Source organism: Galeopterus variegatus, unplaced genomic scaffold (genome assembly GCF_000696425.1).
Source record: "Galeopterus variegatus unplaced genomic scaffold, G_variegatus-3.0.2 Scaffold468, whole genome shotgun sequence".
NCBI classification, from domain to species: Eukaryota; Metazoa; Chordata; class Mammalia; order Dermoptera; family Cynocephalidae; genus Galeopterus; species Galeopterus variegatus.
This window is the reverse complement of record NW_007726579.1, coordinates 482368-505306: the sequence shown is the minus strand read 5'-3', so window position 1 is coordinate 505306 and position 22939 is coordinate 482368. Positions and strand designations below refer to the sequence as shown.

The following is a 22939-nucleotide window of genomic DNA, read 5'->3' as shown; positions in this document are numbered from 1 at the left end:
GGATCCCACATACAGACCGGTTCCCGCTCACTGGCTGAGGGAGGCGCGGGAGCAACACCGAGGCTTGCGATCCCGTTGCCGGTCCCTGGTCCGGTGCGGGGGCAACACTGAGGGTTGCGATCCGTTGCCGGACATGGAAAAAAGACAAAAGACCAAAAAAAAAAAAGACCAATCTGATTTACCAAACAGGTCAATCTAAAAAAAAATTTTAAAAGCCCAATCTAAATAATATAGCACCCCAATTCTTCTATAAAGGAGTTTCAGGTAGACTGGGAAAGGGTGTCTTTTTGAAGCACAATAATATCTGTGATGGTGGGGAATATGGGCAGTAATTCCTTTTCAAATAAAAGTACTTTTCCATCCATCCAACTGTGCAACTTAGCTCTTACAAAGCACTAAATAGCCTACTTCAAGATTCATTCCCACTGTTTTCCTTACCTATTCATCCTTAATAAACTAATGAATTGCATCAATGTTTATTTTCATAAGTAAGAATATGAATAAAGAAGACAAGGATAAAAGTAGAACAGACAGTTGAAATAATAAAAAATAAACCTAAAGCTCCTGGCTAAAAGAAATAGATATTAACTGCTTGTTTTTCTTGGTAATATCTACATGTTTCTGAGTCTCTAAAGAAAATACATAATTTTCTATTCTTATTTAGGAAAAAAACTCATTTCTTGGACAATTATTCCACAACCAAGTAAATAATAAACTAGTCTCAATCAATGATCAGTTGAATATTGGCAAAGTAAATACCCATGACAGTTTTATTATTGAATTTTAAAAACTTAATCCTGTTACTATGAAGTATCTCTGAACTTGAATAATTTATGTACATGCCTTTCTTTAAAAATTATCATTGTCTGAAATTTAATAATATTTGACAAAAACATTAAAAATGCATAAAAGTTCAACCATATTTAGATCAGAATATTGCCATGAAATTGTTAGCCTTTGTCCAATCATTTCCAGTTACAAGTTTTAAAAGAAAAATAATGTACTTTCACATGTAAAGACAAATTCTGTGTTCTAAGACAAGTGATAAAACAGTATTGAATTTAAGTGCATCAAAACCAAATAAATATTTACAGAATAATTTTTAAAAAGTAAACCCATAAAATATTTCAATTGAACCCTATTATTTATATAATAAACTTATTTTATCATTAAATAATGACATTAATGATAAAATAAGCAAATAAAAACATTAATTCACAAAGATATTTCGAAGGACTAATTGTTAAAGTGATTTACCTGAATCATTTCGTAGATAAGATGACATGGCTGGGATGAGGCAAGATTGGCTGAGAAGCTCTAGAAGTACTGAAGGAAGGGCATTATTGTTCTGTCCTCTACTCTCATGAGATGACTGAGCTTCTCCATTTACTGAACCACTCACAGGATTTATGTAACTGGCAAGAACCTTAAAAAAAAAAAAAGTTGAAGTTAAGTTGAATTTTAGCTTCCTGTAGTTTAAAAGCCTAGGTTTTATGTTAGCTATGCAATCTGAATATTGAGTACATACTTTCTACTCAATGTCTCATACTATGTGTTTTGAAAATAAGAGATTTTGTTTAAATTTTCGAAAGAAAACGATCTGTTTTGCCTGAGAGTGTTCCTTGCAAAGGATGGTGCACTGTATATGTCTAGATAGAGAAGCAATCCACCAAAGAACATGAACTTTAAAACTCAGGAGCGGGCCGGCCCGGTGGCGCACTGCGCTAGTGCGCCGCTTGGGAAGCGCGGAGGCGCTCCCGCCGAGGGTTCGGATCCCACATACAGACCGGTTCCCGCTCACTGGCTGAGCGAGGCGCGGGGGCAGCACCGAGGGTTGCGATCCCGTTGCCGGTCCCGGTCCGGTCCGGGGGCGACCCTGGGGGTTGCGATCCGTTGCCGGACACAGAAAAAAAAGACAAAAAAAAAAAAAAAAAAAAATTTTTAGAAACTCACACACACAAACACACACGCATTCACATTAGAAACCAATATTATTAGAAAAATAAATGCCCCAATTTTGTTAATTTTACATTTTTTAATCAAATTAAGATAGACAATATGGATCTAGGAGAGGCAATATAAGCAGTGAGTTAGCAAGCTGACAAGTTAAATTGCTTTCCAATACTGGTTGTGCCACGTTATGGTCTATGTGGTGACATTGGTCAAGTCACGCACTCTCAGTAAGGCTTAGTAGAGAATATTTTGTAAGCAGGTTTTGAGAATAAAAAGAATGACTGCATCTAAAGTGCTTAGCACATTGAAGTTATAAGTAGTAGATATCCTTACTGTCGGAGCAACTCTGATATTATTTATAGTAATATATATATTTTTTAAATTTATAATATTTTATTGAATAGATTCAGTTCACAGTTTAAGGCTGATGGAATCTTAGAACTCTGTACTAGAATAAACATTATCACTCTAGAATTGCATTAGATAATGCTAAAAGACTTAACCAATTTCGACTTGTTGACGGAGGAACTAAAGCTAATCTTTTCTTTAAGCACCTCCACTTCTCATTTCTGTAGTATAAAGACTTTCCATACTAGTTCAACTTGCCTGATTCTAGGTGAGAAACAAAGATGTAAATAAATAGATAATTTTTTTAAAAAAAGTCCAAATACAACACATTAAGATGAGAAGATTCCTGGAAGAAGGTAATATATGGTACTTTTCCAGTTACTGGATAATATCGTCCTTGCCACTTCCCACTCAGTGAAGAAGCTAATTGAGAGGGAAGAAATTTTAAGTTACTAGTTGAGAAAGAGCAATCTTTGTCAGTGTTATCTTAGAATGTACTAGGAAAAGGGAGCATAAATGGGAATAAAAGTAGCTGAGGATGAGTTGGATAGGTCATCAATATTTAAAAATCAGTACAAATACAAAAAATATTTTAACTACTAACACTGACAACATTAACTTCACAAATATACCTGCAAAAGACAGGTAACATGCTCCTCTTCCAGCCTTTGTTTAGTTAAGGCTTGCTCCACATCCCATCCTGAAGCTGTAGAGCCTGTTCCAAAGCCTGTACCTTTGGCCCAATATAGCTGCTGTTCTTCTGTTGATGTAGGGTTATGGGAGCTTGACACCTGTGGCTTATAAAAATAGAAAATAGAAGTTTATTACTATTTGGTTTTATTTATCTTCAAGGAATGTAAAACGGTTCAGCTACTATAGAAAACAGTTTGGTGTTTCACCAAAATATGAACACAGAATTACTATATAACGCAGCAATTCCACTCCTAGGAACAAACCCAAAGAAATAAAAACTGGTACTAAAACAAATCACATACATATACATTAATGGCAGCACTACTCAAAATAGCCAAAAGGTAGAAATAGCTCAAATGCCCACCAATAAATAAACGGATAAACAAATACAAAGGAATATTATTCAGCCATCAGAAGGAATGAAGTACTGATATATGCTACACAGATGCAGCTCGAAAACATTATGTTAAGTGAAAGAAGACAGCCACAAAAGGTAACATATTATATGGTTCCATTTATAGGAAATATTCATAATAGATAAATGCAGAGAGAGAGAACACAGATTGGTAGTTGCCAGGGACTAGGGGAAGGGGTAAATGGAGAGCAACTGTATATATTTAAGAATTAATTAATTCACTAATTACTATATGTATCAAGAAAATAAGGGCTAAACCACTTTAGAGGTTATGAGTCAATGATTCAAAATTAAATACAGAGTTATATATGTCTTACCACAATACAAAAAATTACATTTCATGGTCAAAAAAAAAAAAAAAAATTAAATAGAGAAAAGAGTTGAAAGGAACAGGGATATGACCCAAATTTTTTCAGGATGAATCTAGCAAAAGGATATCTCAGGACAATTCCACCCAGGTGTCATATATGTTTCCAAGCATAATAAACAAGACTCGTTCTATTTCTAGAAGGAGTAATTTCCAATTTCTTTCTTGTTCAAAATGTGAAGTGCAGAAATTTCTCTTAGGAATAGAGGAAATATTTAGAATGACAATGGTGTGGAGACCAAAAATGACTACAAACCACAGGTTTATTAACATAACCTCAACTCCTGTAAAGGTCAATTCTTTATTATGGAAATATTTTCTAAGAAAAAATACTATGTAGAAACAGTACTTTTATAAATTGATATAAATAGTATCATGGATCTATGACTGAAAAATTCCACCTTTCATATTTTATAAGGTAAGCTGTTAAGTCATTAAAATTTCATTACCATATAAACAATTACTAGAATAATCAATGTTACTGATAAAAACAGCTATTTATTTCAGAAAATATGTCTTAATGTAAAATGTAATAGACACAAAGAGCACAAAACAAACATGTAAAGCTTAATGAATTATCACAATGCAAACACCTATCTAATCAAGCAGGTCAAGAATTAGATCACTGTACCCAGAAATTTCGCTTACTCCATCTCCTATTCATGATATTCTCATTCCTCTACAATTAACTATAATCCTGATTTTATAGTCATTACCTCCTCAATTTTCTTTATAATTTTATCTAAGTATTAAATCTTAGTTACTACAGTTTAATCTAATTTTTGAATACCATATAAATGGAGTCATTCTGTATATATTCCCTTAGGTTTGGCATTTAAGTTGTGCTTATGAGATTGATCAACACTGTTATGTGTACTTGGCAACAGTTACTCACTTTTGTTACCTTATGGTAGGATTCCATTACATAATATACCACAATTTATCCATTCTACTGGTTTTACATTATTACAACTGATAGGACAGTATTAGGTATAGAAATTTTAGACATTATGATTGGTATGTACTCATAGTATATCAAAAGTTTGGATTTGTACTTTTCTGATAACTAATGAAGGAGACCACCTTTTCACATTTATTGGATATTTAGATAGCTTTTTGTGAAGTGTCCATTCAAACCTTTCATTCATTTTTCTACTGGATTGTCTGCCTTTGCCTTTTTGAAGCTCTTTATACAGTCTGGATATAAGTTCTTAATCAGATCTCTCTCTCTCTCCCTCTCTCTCTCACAAATATGATCTTTTATTTGGTGGCTTGCATTTTTACTCTGTTTTTGATGAAAAAATTAAGGTCTTAATTTTAATGCAGTTGGTTTTTTCCAATTTTTTCTTCTTATGGGTTAATTAGTGCTTTTTTTGGTATTCTGTTTAAGAAATCTTTGTCTACTCCAAGATCATAAAGGTATGTCCCCATTTTTTTTTTATTTATTTTTTATTTTTATTTTTTTCCTTTTTGTCTTTTTCCGTGTCCGGCAACGGATCGCAACCCTCAGTGTTGCCCCCGTACCGGACCGGGACCGGCAACGGGATCGCAACCCTCGGTGTTGCTCCCACGCCTCGCTCAGCCAGTGAGCGGGAACCGGTCTGTATGTGGGATCCAAACCCTCGGCGGGAGCGCCACCATGCTCCCAAGCGGCGCACTGTAGCAGTGCGCCACCCGGCCGGCCCCCATTTTTTTTTATAAATGGGTATTTTATTTATACATATATATATATATATACTGTTATGCTTTTGGATCTATCATCCACTTAGAACTAATTTTTGCATACAGAGCACAGTAGGATTTAAAGATTGAGTTTGTCCCAAATGGATATCAAACTGACCCACCATCGTTTATTGATAAGACCATACTTACTTCATAATGTTGCAGAGTCACGTCATATTATCAGATGACCATAACATACATGAGTTTGATTCTCTGTTGTTTGCAAGGCTTCTTTCTATCCTTGTATTAGTACCGTAGCTTAACAATTCACTTTGATACATGGTAGTATGTCTGCTAGGTATGTTGTTGTTCTTTGAAACTGCCTCAGCTATTCTTAACTCTTTCCATTTCTATATAAATTTTACAATCAGCCTGTCAATGTCCTCCAAAATGAACTTGGAACTGCATCAAACTTAAGGATTGATTTGTGAAGAAACAACATTATTATTGCACTGCTGTATTTATAACCCATGGGAGATAAACATGGGTAGACATTAAAGTCAGAACTGTTTTTTGAAAAACTTTCATATGTTTTATGAAGAGATCTTACACATTTTTTTTCAGATTTATTCATAGATTTTTTTCTATTTTTGATTCTATTCTAAAAGATATCTTTAAAAAGCTCTTTTTATGTTTGCTGCTGGCTGACTTTTATATATTGACCCCATTTATTGTATCCCCACTAAACTCACTTATGCCATTAATTATTTTTGCATTTTTCAATAAACATAATCAAGTCATATGGAAATGAGGAGAGATTTCATTCATTCTTGTTTTTTTTGTCTTACTGCACTGGCTAGAACCTCACATTTGATAGTATTATTCTCTAAAGTTCAATACAGGAAAGGAAAAAGGATCACAGTATAAATTCAGCGTATATTAGTAAATGGGAAAGCTTATCAAACTCTTAAATCTTTTCGGTTTTTTATTTTTTTATTTTTTACCTTTTTGTCTTTTTTCGTGTCCGGCAACGGATCGCAACCCTCAGTGTCGCGCCCGTACCAGACCGGGACCGGCAACGGGATCGCAACCCTTGGTGTTGCGCCAACGCTCAGCCAGTGAGCGGGAACCGGTCTGTATGTGGGATCCGAACCCTCGGTGGGAGCGCCGCCGCACTCCTAAGCGGCGCACTGTAGGGCCGACCCCCTTTTCAGTTTTTTAAATACATGGGTTAACCTATGGTTTTCTGAAGGAGCCCAATAGAGAAAACAATTAATTTACAGTTTCTTTTTAAAATATCCTTTGTTTTAGATATAAAAAAAGGAACACCCAGGTCTCTGAAATATTAATTACTTCAGAAAAAAACTTTGTTCTGTACTCCATGAATTAAATTTAGTTTTTCATTCTAAAAAATTAAAATTGAACCTACCTCTGCTTGATTGAGGCTAGAGTTTGGAACTCGTGGGGCATGGTGGCTCAGAGCAGAGAGACAGACAAGAATGAGGTGCAGTGCTCCTATTTCCAATGCCATTCTTCTTAAAAGCACACCATCATCAGTTGTCAAAGGTGTAGTGCTAAACAAACTACGAAGGACATGGAAAGGAAGCGTTGGAAGCACATTGGCTGATGGAGATTGCAGAATATGACCTAGATTGAAAAGATGATTCAAAATTAAAAATATTCAATAACACGATAAGGAGCTACATACTGGGTCATAAATTAATAATGACAACATAATATAAAATCATATCACTAAATTTATTATAAAACAACCCAAATACCACATAGAATATCTTAAAATTTAATCACAAATAGTGTCAGAAAAAACTCTGTAAGACACAGTATGTATAAACTCCAACAGGAAGTTTACATATATAAAGAAAATGAGAGTTAATACCTATAAATTATATCAAAATTATTGCAAACTAGAATTTAAACTAAAACCTAAACACTAAAAAAGAAGCATTAAAAGTTTCTTACAATAGTGAGAAAGTAACTGCTTGGTTTGGAAGAAGTTTCAACCATGAACAGATAATAAATGAGTAAAACTATTTTCTTTTTTTTTTGTAATATAGTTTTCTATTATATTCTAGCCAGAAAGAGTGTTAGATGAAAAAAGAAAAAATTGCTTCATAAATGGTGGATGCAAAAACTATTGCAGAAAAATATATAAATACGCTTTTTAATAAACATTCATTGTATATTCACTAAAAATAGTCTGAAATGGCATAAAGACAATTCTTTTTCCTTTTCTGTTCAGGGTTACACCTACGGTCTTACAATAGAGTATTAAAATACAATGGTTCTTTAGCCACTTAAAATAAAAAATCAGATCAAGTAACTGGTAATTCCAGAACTACTAAAATAAAGTATATACAATTTATATATGAAACCAAACAACCAAGACTATTTAATATGAAGAAATTAATAACAATTATTACAAAAACATTTAAAATGACACCATTTATAAAGGATTCCATAAATATGAAAATACAAAACCAAACGCTATTTGATAGCTTCAGAATTTCAAGATCCACAAATAAACTTATGTACTGTTATCAGATTAAATATATTTTGTGGTATAGGGTTTTTAACAGAGGATTCTTTCTAAATGGCATGTGAAAAAAATCAATCCTAACCAAAAGCATGTGATTTTAAGATAAGAAAATATTAATTTACTTATTAATATTTATAAAATGATCATTGAGTGAACAATTAGGGATAACCCAAATGAAAATCTACTTGGTAGGCTACCCTATGACTTTTCTTTCTTTCTTTCCTTCCATTAAATAACAATACCACCCCAATAGAAATAATCACCACAGCTCTCTATTATTATTTTATATTATTATGTGTTATTATATTATCTTATTTTCCTAGTTCTGTACTCTTTAATGTAAATATTGCTACCAGACTTTTTTTTTTTCCTTTTTGTCTTTTTTCGTGTCCGGCAACGGATCGCAACCCTCAGTGTCGCGCCCGTACCGGACCGGGACCGGCAACGGGACCGCAACCCTCGGTGCTGCTCCCACACCTCGCTCAGCCAGTGAGCGGGAACCGGTCTGTATGTGGGATCTGAACCCTCGGCGGGAGCGCCACCGCGCTCCCAAGTGGCGCACTGTAGCAGTGCGCCACCGGGCCGGCCCAGAGACTCATTTTCTTAAAAAACTATTCTCATCACATCACTACTTGGCTTAATACATTTTAATAAACCTTCATTGCTACTCAAAATAAAATCTAAAGTTCTTAATAAGCCTGTCCATCATCTGTTACCAATATCTGTCTTTAAAATGAGCTCTCTGTGCTGCCTTTTATTCCCTTTCATCAGCTAACTTATCCCCTCTCAAATATTCTGAGCCTTCAAACACTGCTCAAATTATTCCTTCTTTCTGAAATAACTCATCTCAGCCTAAATCTAATCTATCCTCCAAGCCCCACTAAAAACTACTATGCCATTTCATTCACATCACTGGGCAATCTCAAAGAAATAATCTCTAACCTGTGAGCCTTCCCTAATACTGTAATCAAGTGTGCTCAAAGCTATTTATAACTTGCTAAGTCTATATGTTTATGTACATTCCTCATTGCTATTGCTAAAGGACATTAGCTACTTGAAGGCAGATCTTAAATACATGCTTCATGTTTAAATCCCTCCAATAATGCCTAGCAGTTTTGTAAGCACTCATTAAATACTTTTTGAATGAATACAGAAATGAAAATGAAGATCCTTTAGGATTTATTATGTTTAATACTAGAACTGAGCCATCACCAACAAATCACCTAATAGGTTATCTATGAAAGAAACATAAGATGAATAATAGGCAATGATCTGGATAACTTGACACAACCTACTTATGTACGTACTGATAAATCTAATTAATATTACTGAACACTTACTTCCTTCTCCATCATCTGTCACTCCCAATACCAACCGAAGAAGGCACTGGGCATGTTTTCTCTCTTTCAGGAGCACTTCAGCATATCCCGGAAGACGAAGAAATAATCCAAAAGCAGCCAAAGAATGGGCAGGTATGGGAGACATGGTCTGTACTGCTGACTTGATAGGTGGAGGTTCAGCTGCGATGGTTTCTGGTGCTTCATAAACTAATTCCCCTGACTGTTCAATGGTCACCCATTCAAACTGATCACTATCCTTTGGCTTTTCCTGGGTGGTAGATGTTACAACAGGAGCACTCACCTAAATAAAAAAAAAGTGTTTGTTCGGCTATTTGCATGTTTCAAGATCAGGTTCAAATTAAAGACTTGACTTCAAATGATCTCTTTAAAATATAAGAATATAGAGATTAATAAAGGGACTTGCTTTTAAAAAACATGATTCCAAATATCAGGAAGCATATGACATCATGAGTATGACAGTGTCTGCCAAGTGTCTCTACATTAAAGTTATTATTTTCCCCTTCGTAATTAGTTAAATATCTGTAGACAGATTGAGGCTGTGTAAATATATCGTTTCTCACCAAATTTTGATACAATAGCATTAGCATTTTTATAATTCTTGCCTGAAATATAATTACTACAGTGGTTACCAAAGGATGACTTTCTGATCCTATCATTTTTTTCTACACTTATTAGCTGGCACTGAATTGTAAGGAAAAACTCCCATCTTCTACACCTATTTATTCATTTGTTAGTTTTCTTATCAGCATAGATTCTAATTTTATTCTACAGGTTACATTCTGTTACTGTCACTGTTTATTTTGTCACCTAAGTAGAATTGGATTTAGTCACTAGAACCCACTTAGAGCAGGATCCTGCATCCTTTTAATATGTCCCCATCTTTCTTTGAGCATTTCCTTATTTTCTAGCACAGTGAGACATTCTAGGCTCACCTTGTACATTCTTTTCCCCAAACCTAGAATTTCTACACGGAGCCCTGATTTATTCTAGTGGAGAATTGTATTTATTTATTTATTTATTTATTTTTTTAAAGATGACCGGTAAGGGGATCTTAACTCTTGACTTGGTGTTGTCAGCACCACGCCCAGCCAGTGAGCGAACCGGCCATCCCTATATGGGATCCGAACCCGGGGCCTTGGTGTTATCAGCACCGCACTCTCCCGAGTGAGCCACCGGGCCGGCCCCGAGAATTGTATTTAAAAAGGAAGATATGGGAGATAGGTATGCACACATCACTAGGGAGAATCTGCTTCCATGCCCTATCAGGAAACGTATCTAGGAAATACATGTATATACACATATGTGTGAGTGCATATACAGACAAAATTTCTAGCATGTACTCTTCAAAAATCACAAGGCCGTGAAAGATAAGTCCTGAAGAATATCAGTAGGACAATTAGAATAACTGAATAATATCTGCTGTTTATATTACCACATCAATGTCAACTTCTAATTTTGACAGTTGTACTATGGTTATATAAAAAAAGGTCCTTACACTTAGGAGTAAAGGAGCATCATGTCTATAATTTAATCTTAATAATGCAAAGAAATATTCCAATTCTGAGCATGGTTCCCATAGAAGATTTTCATACAAAATGGAAAGTTTCTATTTCTCTTGCTTGGCCATGAATAATATACTTTACTAAATACTAATTAGAAGTTCCACACTCAAACATACAATTTAATGAATGGTAAGCTAACCACAGAGCTCTCTCACCATTCATTTAAAAATGGCCCCACAGAGTCTCATATCAGTCTACTGAAGCAAGACATTTAAGAGTCATTCCTAAGGAAACATATATATGTAGAATCTACACCTACACTAGATACACATATATACTGAATAAAACAGTTGCTATTTTGATGCCAGCCTGGTCTGACCACTGAGTTTTAGACAAATATGAGACATTATGAAATAGCCCAAAGGAACTTTTCACTTAGGAGTTAAACCTATTCTGATAATCTTATTCGGGTTAACTTTTAAAGTACTTTTATTTATTTATTTATTTATTTATTTTCGTTCGTTCGTTCGTTCGTTCGTTCGTTCGTTCGTTCGTTCGTTCGTTCATTCATTCATTCATTCATTCATTCATTCATTCATTCATTCCATTCATTCATTCAAAAAGATGACCGGTAAGGGGATCTTAACCCTTGACTTGGTGTTGTCAGCACCATGCTCTCCGAAATGAGCTAACCGGCCATCCCAATACAGGGATCTGATCCTGTGGCCTTGGTGTTATCAGCACCACACTCTCCCAAGTGAGCCACAGGCCGGCCCCCCCCCCCCTTTTTTTTTTTTTTGTCTTTTTCCGTGTCCGGCAACGGATCACAACCCTCAGTGTCGCCCCCGTACCGGACCGGGATCGGCAACGGGATCGCAACCCTCGGCGTTGCTCCCGCGCCTCGCTCAGCCAGTGAGCGGGAACCGGTCTGTATGTGGGATCCGAACCCTCGGCGGGAGCGCCGCCGCGCTTCCCAAGCGGCGCACTATTGCAGTGCGCCACCAGGCCGGCCCCCCGGCCGGCCCTTTAAAGTACTTTTATATTTGTTATTTTATGCTTCACAAAAAGAATGCTTAGCAGAAAAGTGCCTATATAATACAGAAATAGTACTTTATTATAGACATATCATTCAATTTTGTTAAAGATTATTTCTAACAATGCCATAAAATAAAATAAATACATTGAAAGTAAAAAGAAAGCAAATACAAAAAGATCTTGATTTATAACATGAACATTCTTTAACAAGATGAAATGTGAAAGACACTCAAACTCAGAAATTCAAAAATAAAACCACTATCACTGGCAAAACTGTCTGTCATAATAAGACATGTACACAATTCTTCACAACAACTTTTTTCATTATAGCCAAATCAAAATGCTAGTCATGCCAGCCAAGAATACTGTACCCAGCAAGGCTATCTTTCAGAAATGAGGGAGAAATCATGTTTCCCAGACAAACAAAAACTGCAGGAGTTCACCACCAAATAACCAGCCCTAGAAGAAATCCTCAAGGGAGTCCTCCATCTGGAATCCGAAAAATGATAATTATTACCATGAATACACAAGAACAAAACCACTGGTAGAACAAAAATGCAAACGAGAAAGAGAAAGAAACTATATCTTACCATATTAAAAAATATTTTGAAACTAATGAAAATAAAGACACATCATAACAAAACCTGTGGGATACAACAAAAGCAGTACTAAGAGGGGTGTTTACTGCAAAAACACACACATCAAAAGAACAGAAAGATTTCAAGTACCCTAACACAACACTTCAAAGAACTACAAAAACAAGAACAATACAATCCCAAGATTAGTAGAAAGAAAGAAATAATTAAGATCAGAGCAGAAGAAAATGAAGTAAAGGCCCAAAAAAGATATAAAAGATTAATGAAACAAAAAGTTGTTTTTTTGAGAAGATAAACAAAATAGACAAACCATTAGCTAGGCTAACTAAAATAAGAGAGAAGACCCAAAAAACAAAAATCAGAAATGAAAAAGGAGACATTATATCTGATATGACAGAAATATAAATAATCAGTAGAGGATTTTATAAACAACTATATGCCAACAAATTTGAAAACCTGGAGGAAATGGTTAGTTTTCTGAATATATACAAATCACCAAGACTGAATGAAGAAGACATAGAAAACCTCAATAGAAAAATAACAAGCAATGAGATTAAAGCAACAATCAGCAGTCTTCTGACAAAGAAAAGTCCAGGAATGGATGGCTTTACTCCTGAATTCTACCAAACCTTTAAAGAGGAATTAATACCAATTCTCTTCAAACTATTCCAAAAAACTGAAACAAAGGCCATTCTCCCAAACTCATTCTACAAGGCCAGCATCACCCTGATATCAAAACCAGATAAAGATACAACAAAGAAAACTACAGGCCAATACCTCCGATGAACACAGATACAAAAATCCTCAACAAAATATTAGTGAACAGAATATAGCAACACATCAAAAAAATCATACACCATGACCAAGTGTGATTTATCCCAGGGACGCCAGGATGGTTCAACATATGCAAGTCAATAAATGTGATACACCATATCAACAAAACCAGGGACAAAAACCATATGATTATCTCAATAGATGCAGAAAAAGCATTTGACAGAATTCAACATCTCTTCACAATAAAGACTCTCAGCAAATTAGGTATAGAAGCAAAGTACTTCAATACAATAAAAGCCATATATAACAAACCCACCCTCCAATACCATCCTTAAGCTTTTCCCTTAAGAACAGGAACAAGACACGATGCCCACTCTTACCACTTCTATTTATCACAGTACTGGAAGTACTAGCCAGCACAGTCAGGACAAAGAAACAAAGGGCATCCTACATGCAGAAAACCTAAAGACTCTACAAAAAAACTCTTACAGCTGATACATGATTTCAGTAAAGTTGCAGGATACAAAAAATCAAAATGTGAAAATCAGTAGCATTTTTATACTTCAATAACAACTAGCAGAAAAAGAAAGCAAGCCCATTTACAATAGTCACCAAAAATTAAAATACCTAGAAATAAATTTAACCAAGGAGGTGAAAGATCTCTACTGCAAGAACTACACAACACTGCGGAAAGAAATTACAGGACACAAAAAGATGGAAAGACATTCCATGCTCTTGGATTGTAAGAACTAGCACTGTGAAAATGTCCATACTACCCAAAGCAATCTATGGATTCAATGCAATCCCCACCAAAATACCAGTGACATTCTTCACAAAAAGAGAAAAACAATCCTAACATTCATATGGAACAACAAAAGACCCTGAATAGCCAAAACAATTCTGAGCAAAACAAACACACACACACAAAGATGGAGGCATAACACTTACCTTACTTCAAATTATACAACAAATCTGTAATAACCAAAACAACATGGTACTGGCATACAAACAAACACTCAGACTAACGGAACAGAATAGAGAAGCCAGAAATCAACCCACATACTTACAGCCAACCGATCTTTGACAAAGGCAACAAGAACATATATTGGCGAAAAGACTACCTAATCAATAAATGGTGTTGGGAAAACTGGACATCCATATGTAGAAGAATGAAATTCAACCTGTACCTCTTGCCATATACTAAAACCAACTCAAAATGGATTAAAGACTTAAATATAACACCTCAAAGTGTAAAACTCCTAAAAGAAAACATAGGGAAACTCTTCAGGAAGTAGGACTGGGCAATGACTTTATGAATAAGACCCCCAAAGCAGAGGCAACAAAAGGAAAAATAAACAAATAGGATTGTATCAAACTAAAAAGCTTCTGCAAAGTAAAAGAAATAATTAACAGAGTGAAAAGACAACCTATAGAATCAGAGAAAATATTTGCTAACTATGCATCCAACAAGGGGTTGATATCAAGAATACACAAGAAACTCAAACAACTTAACAGTAAAAACACAAGTAATCCAATTAAAAAATGGGCAAAGGAGCTGAATAGACAATTCTCAAAGGAAGATACACAAATGGCCTATGGACACATGAAAAAATCCTTGACATCATTAACCATCTGGGAAATGCAAATCAAAAACCACATTAAGATATCTCACCCCAGTCAGACTGGCTATTACCAAAAAGACAGAGAATATAACAAATGCTAGCAAGGATGCAGAGAAAGGAGAACCCTCCTACACTGTTGGTGGGACTGTAAATTAGTGTAGCCATTACGGAAAACAGTATGGAGGTTCCTCAAACAACTACAGATAGAACTGCCATATGATCCAGCAATCCCACTGTTGGGTGTATACCCAAAGGAATGGAAATCATCACATTGAAGAGATAATTATACTCCCATGTTTACTGTAGCTCTATATGCAATAGCCAAGAGTTGGAACCAACCTAAACGTCCATGGATGGACAACTGAAAAAGGAAAATGTGGTATATGTACACAATGGAATACTACCCTGCCATTAAAAAGAATGAAATTCTGCCATTTGCAACAACATGGATGAACTTAGAGAAAATTACATTTAGTAAAATAAGCCAGGCACAGAGAGAGAAATATTGCATGTCCTCACTCATAAATGGTAGCTAAAATAAGGAAAGAAAGAAAGAATGAATGAATCATCAATCACAGTAATTCACTGAACTTTCAAAAGGAGGAACAGAACTAAGGCAACCAGAGGTGGGAAAGGGGGAGGGGGAGAGATTAGTGCGAAATTGGTAAAGGGCCACAAAAAATGATTATGTTGTGTAATGCTGAATATACTTATTATCTTGATTTGAGCATCACATATTGCACACAGATACTGATATTCAACTCTGTTCCCCACAGATAACTAAAATCAATTATGTTTCAACAAAAAAAATAATAAAAATGGTAGTCAACATTAAGACTGATAAATATACTATGGTATAGTTATATAATACAGTATATTAGAACAGTATAAATGAGTGTAGTACAGGTTCAGGCATCAACAAAGATTAATTTCATGACTGGTTCAACAAAAGAAGAAAATTGTAGAAGAATATAAAATGATATTTATGTAAATGTCAAAGGTATGATTATTCAAACTACTTTTTTAGGCTATTAGTATAAAGATGGATTTGTTTAACTTTTTAAACCATTTATATATACATTATATTATATATACCTATATGTATTAATTCACATTTTAAAAAGCCAAAATTAAAAAGGTATGAAAAATGTACTTTTGCTCAATTAACAACAAAGATATATATTTCTGATACACTAGGATAAAACAGCTCAATTTCCCAAAGAAAAAATTCTATTAAGAACCTGTTCATACTGGATAATGACTGAAACACAAATAATAGAAGAAAATTATTCTAAATTCAATGAAAGAATGTGATTTATGTCAGAGACTTTTAGGAATTATGATATTCCAGCCATTTGATGTCTTTTCTTTAATTCTGATACTCACATATGCTACTATTACATATGATTGAAAAGACAGGATATTTTCTCAAATAGTCAAATGCTCTAGAGTAATGACAAAAATGGGTTTTAGTTTGAACTGGAGAAACATGGGATTAATGTGATTTCAAAATCATAGCCGTGGTGATTAAGAACTAAAACTAAAAAATGCATATGTTTGATTACAATTCTGTATATGTGTACACACATACATACACATACACTTGTGCTAGTTTTGGTAAGTTGTATTTTTCAAGAAATTTATCTATTATATCTAAGTTGTCAAGTTTGCTGACATAAAGTTGGTTATAATAGTGCCTTATTATTATTGTATTCTGTACAAACTATAATAATGTGTTTCCTATCATTTGTGATACGGCTGATTTATGTGGTTTTACTCTTTTTTCTTTAAGTTTTGATAGGGGTCTATCAATTGTATTGAAATTTTCAAAGAGCAAAATGTTTGGCTTTCTTGCTTTTCTTTGTGTTTGTTTTGCACTTAATTGATTCTGGCTCTTAACTTTTAATCGTTCCTTCTTATTTTGGGTTTATTTAATCCTTTTTCTAGCTTCTTAGGGTAAAAGCTTTTATCACTGATATTGAAACTATTCTTTAATTATACGCATTTAATGTTATAAAATTTCTCTCTGTACACTGCTGTAGCTACATTTCACATTGTTTTCATTATCATTTTGAAATATATTGTAATATCTTTTGTGTTATCTTCTTCCATCCACATATTATTTAGAACTGCACTGCTTGGTTTAACAATATTTGAGGTTTTCTAGATATCTTATTGCAACCGATTTCTAATTTAATTCTGTCATGGGCAGAGAATATATTTGGTTTGATTTCAATGCTTTTGAATTTACTAAGACTTGTCTTATAGCCTAGCATATTGTATACCTTGGTGAGAATTCTACATATATTTGAAAACAAAGTGTATCCTGTAGTTGGCAAATGCTGTGTTCTATAAATGTCAGCTAGGTTCATATAGAAGTTTTGTTTTTTCCCCCCACAACTTCTACATACTTACTTATGCTGGTTTCAATTACTGAGAGATAAATGTTATAATCTATAACTGAGTTGTAGATCTGCCCAATTCTTCCTTCAGTTCTATCAATTTCTGCTTCATGTACTTTGAGACATTATTAAATGCACACACATTTAAGATAGTTATAACTTCTTCCAAATTAATCCTTTCATAGTGATTTAATAACCCTCATTATTTCTTACACATCTTGTCTATATGTCTACTTTGTGTTAAATATTAGAATAGGCACATCAGTTTTCTTACACTTTCAAGTGCATCTTTTTTTTGCAAACAGCATATACTTGGGCTTTGCTTTTTTATCCATTCTGAAAATTTTTTGCTTTTAAATGGAGTATTTAGTATACTTACATTTAATATAAATATAGATATTGTTGGATTTAAGTAGAGTCTTCACAGATTCATCATAATTATTTCAAAATATTTGTCTGATAATGATAATTCTCACATATCGGTTGCACTGACTGATTTTATTGTGGACTCTGGGTCACATTTCCTCATTTCTTTGCATGGCTAGTAATTTATTATTTACCGCACATTGTTGATGTTGTATTAACTTTTGATTCTAGAATCTTCCCTGGAGTGTGTTTAGTTTTGCTTTAGCAAATAGTTAAATTACTGGTGGATCACCCTCAACTTATAAAGGCTTTTTAATTTATTAGGAGAGATTATTTTGGTTTTGCCCTTAGTTCTCAAGAGAATCCTTTATTACTGGGATATAGTCTTTACTTAATATGTACCCATTTGGAATTCCAAAGGAAAACACAAGATTTTTATCTCTAACTCAGCAGGACCAAAACAGCAAATTCTGTCTTCACTGTGATAGAGAGAAGCTGAAATCTCTGCACAGCTCCTTCAGACTTCCAGCTCTTGAATGCCCTCAAAACTCCTATGTACACATAACTCTGGAGCCAGCTAAAGATGTGCAGGAATTTATGTACAAAATTTGGACCTTCCCATCTGTGGCTCCCTCTTTTCTAAATTCCTCCCTATTCAATTTCCAGTGGGTATGGAAGAATCAAACTCCAGCCAATAGAACTGCAGCTTATGCTTGATTTCTACCTGTCCCACCCCACAGAGACTGGAGTGCTCTCAGGAGAGAAGCTGTATAGACACTAATATCACCCAATGTGATTCTATTCTTCCCCTGTTTAAATCCTCCCCAATTTCTACCTACTTCTGGTCACTCTCCAAAGCCTTTAAATAATTCTTTTTAATATATTTTGCCTAGAGTTTATAATTATAAATACAAGAGAGTGAATCCCATACCTGTTATTCTGCCAATACTGATTTGCCGGGGGGTTGGGAGTAGGGGCGTGTTATGAGGAATTGTAGCAAATTTTCTTCACTAGTTATAAAATTCTAGGATGACAGATTTTGTTTTGTTCTAGCATTTTAAAAATGTAATTCCCTGGCTTCCATGGTTTCTGCTGAAAGGTCAGTTGTCAGTGTTATTGTTGCCATTTTGAAAATAATAGGACACTTCTTTCTCCACTGGTGTCAAGATTTTCTCATTGTCTTTGTTTGCAGGCACTTTTACCATGATATTCCCAGGCATGAACACCCTGCTTGGGGTTTACAGAGCTTCTTGAATTTTGGACTGAGGTTTTAATTTTACAATGGCTTGGGAAACTTTCTGTGATGTGGATAGGCTGAGAATTTCCCAAATTGTCAACTGTTGGTTGCTGCTGGTTTAACAGTCCTTCTCTCAACTTACCTCTTTCCTCTCACATTTTACTATATGCAGCAAGAAGAAAATAGGTTGTACCTTCACCATTTTGCTTGGAAATCTCAGCTAAATATCCAAGTTCATCACTTACAAGTGCTGCTTTCCACATTTAGGACACAAATGAGCTAGGGTTTTGCCACCATATGACAAAGATTCCTTTTCCTCCAGTTTCCAATAACATGTTCCTCATTTCCTTCTAAACCTCATTACTAGCACTTTCAACAAGCATTATCTACAAAGTCTGCTTATCTCTATTGTGAACCTCACTTCCTTCTAAGCCCTAACTGGCAGAGGCTTTACCAGCATTATTTCTACTAACAATCTGGTTAAGGCAATCTAGGATTTTATTTTATTTTTTTAAAATCATGCTACTCGGGCAGCCCGGTGGCGCACTGCTACAGTGCGCCGCTTGGGAGTGCGGTGGTGCTCCCACCGAGGGTTCGGATCCCACATACTGACCGGCCGCTCACTGGCTGAGCGAGGTGCGGGCGCAGCACCGAGGGTTGTGATCCCGTTGCCGGTCCCGGTCCAGTACGGGTGCGACACTGAGGGTTGCGATCCGTTGCCGGACACGAAAAAAGACAAAAAGGAAAAAACACACACACACACACACACACACACACACAAAATCATGCTACTCAAATTTCTTCCACACTCTGCCAAGTACCCAATTCCAAAGTCACTTACACATTTTTTGCACCCGACTTCCAGGTACCAATCAATATACTAAACCATACTGAATACTGAATTAGAAAAATCATTTTCATTGAGCAATGATAATCTTGAGAATGTTGGAGTCTTCTCTGCTTCAAAGTTTTGTTTGTTTGTTTTCACAGAACTGCATACTAAGATGCTTCAAACTTTTGACTAATAACATAATTATTTTTTCCAGTAAAAAATTAAATTTTACTCACATCTTTCTGTGCCAATCACTTTATAAGATGGTTATATTATCTTAAAATCAAAATATCAAACTTTTAAAATAACCATTTACTGAATACCTATTGTTGCAGGTTGAATTTTGTCCCCCAAAAAGATATGCTCAAGTCATAACCACCAGTACCCGTGAATGTATTTGGAAACAGGATCTTTGCAGATGTAATCAGGTTAAGATGAGGTCATACTGCTTTGGGGGACCCTAAATCCAATGACTGGTGTCTTTATAAGGAGAGGGAGATAAAGACACACACAGATACACATAGGGATGAAGATGTAGGCAGACACTGGAGTGATGCAGCTACAAACCAATGAATACCAAGAACTACAGGGCAAGCACCAGAAGCTGGGAAGAGGCAAAGAAGGATTATTCCTTGGAGCCTTCTGAGGAAGCATGACCCTGCTGACACCTTAATTTCAGACTTACAGCTCCCTAACTGTAGAGAATAAATTTCTGTAGTTTTAAGCCACCCAGTTTGTGCTACTTTGTTACAAATGCTCTAGGACACTAATATAGACATGTATACAAGCACACTAAGTTCGTGCAGAGAGTAATCCCCCTATTTCATTCAAACATGAAGTGCTTCATATTCCCATCTCTCCATGCACCACAATCCCCCACCATTAATAAAAGAAGAAAAGAGCATGCAAAGCACATACATCAGTAACAGCAACATTAATGGACATGTGAACGGGTTAAATTAAAATGTCTTTTAAACTACCTAAAATGGAAAAGGTACCCAAAACAGGAACAAAAGTTAAACAGAAAGACATATTTGGTAGCAGTATACACTTTTACTCTCCCATGTCCAATAATACCCATAATAAATATCACACCTAAATAAGCAGAGAAATGAGAATATTAGTGTGACAACCATGAAATTAGAATAAATGCTACAGTGTGACAAGTTTGTGCTTAGTCTTCAATGTTACTTCAGTACCAAGTAACTTCTCATCAAACTCTGTACAGGAAGACCTTTGAAAGATTTATACAATGCTCAGATTGTAAAGGTAAGGGTACTTCTAAAAGGTTAATGCAAGTAAGTTAAAAAAAAAACAAAGCATAATACCAAGGTCAAGGGTTTGATCCATGTATCAGCCAGCCACCAAACCAAACCAATCAAACAAAAACAGAATAAAGGGCTTTGCTATGGAGTGACATGTTGAATTAGGAATCTTACCTGTTGAATTACTTCTGGATATAGCATGGGTAGTCTTTCTGCGATAAGAGCCAGTCCACCCATTCCTGCAAAAACTTGTAATGGAGACTGAATGGGACACGTTTCAAGTAAAGATTCATCCAATATCCCATCCATACACTCATCACTTGGAGTCAGAGCCTCATCTTCTGGACAGCTACCAAGTAAATCTCCATGATCTAGACAACAAATTACAAACAACTGAACAGGTAACGAAGGATTTATTTTTGTAATGCTCTTTCACTTACAAAAGCAGATACTGTTGCCTTCTATCTACTCAACAAAAGAGTATAAATATCATCAGTTATTCAGATACAGCTGTATTATGGCTAGATGTTACAATAACCTTTAAATGACTTCCGATATTGCCTTCTATGGTCTTGCTCCTTGACTTGTTCGTGGGCATCACCTGAGAGCTTATTTCCACCCCAGACCTACTGAACAACAATTTGCATTTTAACAAGGTTCTGTAGGTAATTCATAAGCATTCTGAAGTTTGAGAAATATTACCCTTTTGGGTATATTTGTACTTTATAGTCTATGTTAAATAAGTAAGTCCTTGAGAAAGACTCATAGCAAATAATATACATACATTATGCTCTAAAGTATACAATTAGGAAAAGTTTAATAATGATGAAGACTTCTCTTACTGAAAACTAAAAATTATGCCATAGTGGTTTAACTTTCAATTACTCACTAAGGAAAATTACAAGGTTAGTATGTTCAACCCATAACCAGACCTTATAAATATTAAAAAAACAACAACAACAAAAATCCTGCTGAAAAATTAGGCAAAGGAAATATACTAAAATTAATGAGGCATACAAAAGGCCAACAACTAGGGCTGGGCCCATGGCGCACTCGGGAGAGTGCGGCGCTGGGAGCGCAGTAGCGCTCTCACCGCGGGTTCGGATCCTATATAGGGATGGCTAGTGCGCTCACTGGCTGAGCGTGGTGCGGCCGGTCTCAAAAAAAAAAAAAAAAAACACAAAAGGCCAACAACTAAAAGTTGAACTTTAATCACGTGAAAAATTGAAAGTTTAAGATGATATCATATTCACACTATGATAATGATTACTTAAATAGCACTTATAGTAGTGAAAAAATCAGAAACAACCAGAATATTTCCACAATTGGGGAACAGATAAAATTGTAATACCCATATAAAAAAAAACAAAAAAAAAAAACAGGCAATAAAAGATGCACATTTAAAAATATTTAATGGGGGGGCCGGCCCGGTGGCGCTATGGATAGTGCGCCGCTTGGGAAGCGCGGAGGCGCTCCCGCCCGAGGGTTCGGATCCCACATACGGACCAGTTCCCGCTCACTGGCTGAGCGAGGCACGGGGGCAGCACCGAGGGTTGCAGTCCTGTTGCCGGTCCCCGGTCCAGTACGGGGGCAACACTGAGGGTTGCGATCCGTTGCCAGACACGGAAAAAGACAAAAAGACAAAAAAAAAAAAAAAAAAATTTAATGGGACATATAAGTAAAAAATTAAAAAAAAGGAAAATGTATAATCCCAATTCTGTATGAAGAAAAATGTTTATGAGCATGAAGTACCACTCAATATAGATTATCAATAAATTGTAAATTGTAAAATGCGGTTATCATTTTGATTATAAAATGACAATTCACATAGCTATCACAGGAATATTGTTAGAAATTAAAGCACATGCACGACTTAATTTCTAAAGGAAATAATAGCGATTTCTTATATTTACAAATAACTCAATCATAAAGAAAAATGACATCTTGTTAAC

At 35.2% G+C, this 22939-nt stretch overlaps 1 protein-coding gene across 2 annotated transcripts in view; it reads right to left on the bottom strand.

The window, feature by feature from the left end:
• Positions 1–22939, bottom strand: part of BIRC6 (baculoviral IAP repeat containing 6) — a 252572-nt gene that overhangs the window by 62580 nt on the left and 167053 nt on the right. For both annotated transcript variants that reach the window (XM_008569149.1, XM_008569150.1), the window contains exons 61-65: positions 21162–21358; positions 9336–9636; positions 6868–7085; positions 2934–3098; positions 1258–1426 (exon numbers count right to left, since the gene is read on the bottom strand). In XM_008569149.1, coding sequence (XP_008567371.1) covers positions 1258–1426; positions 2934–3098; positions 6868–7085; positions 9336–9636; positions 21162–21358 — 1050 coding nt within the window. The remainder of the gene's footprint in view (positions 1–1257; positions 1427–2933; positions 3099–6867; positions 7086–9335; positions 9637–21161; positions 21359–22939) is intronic.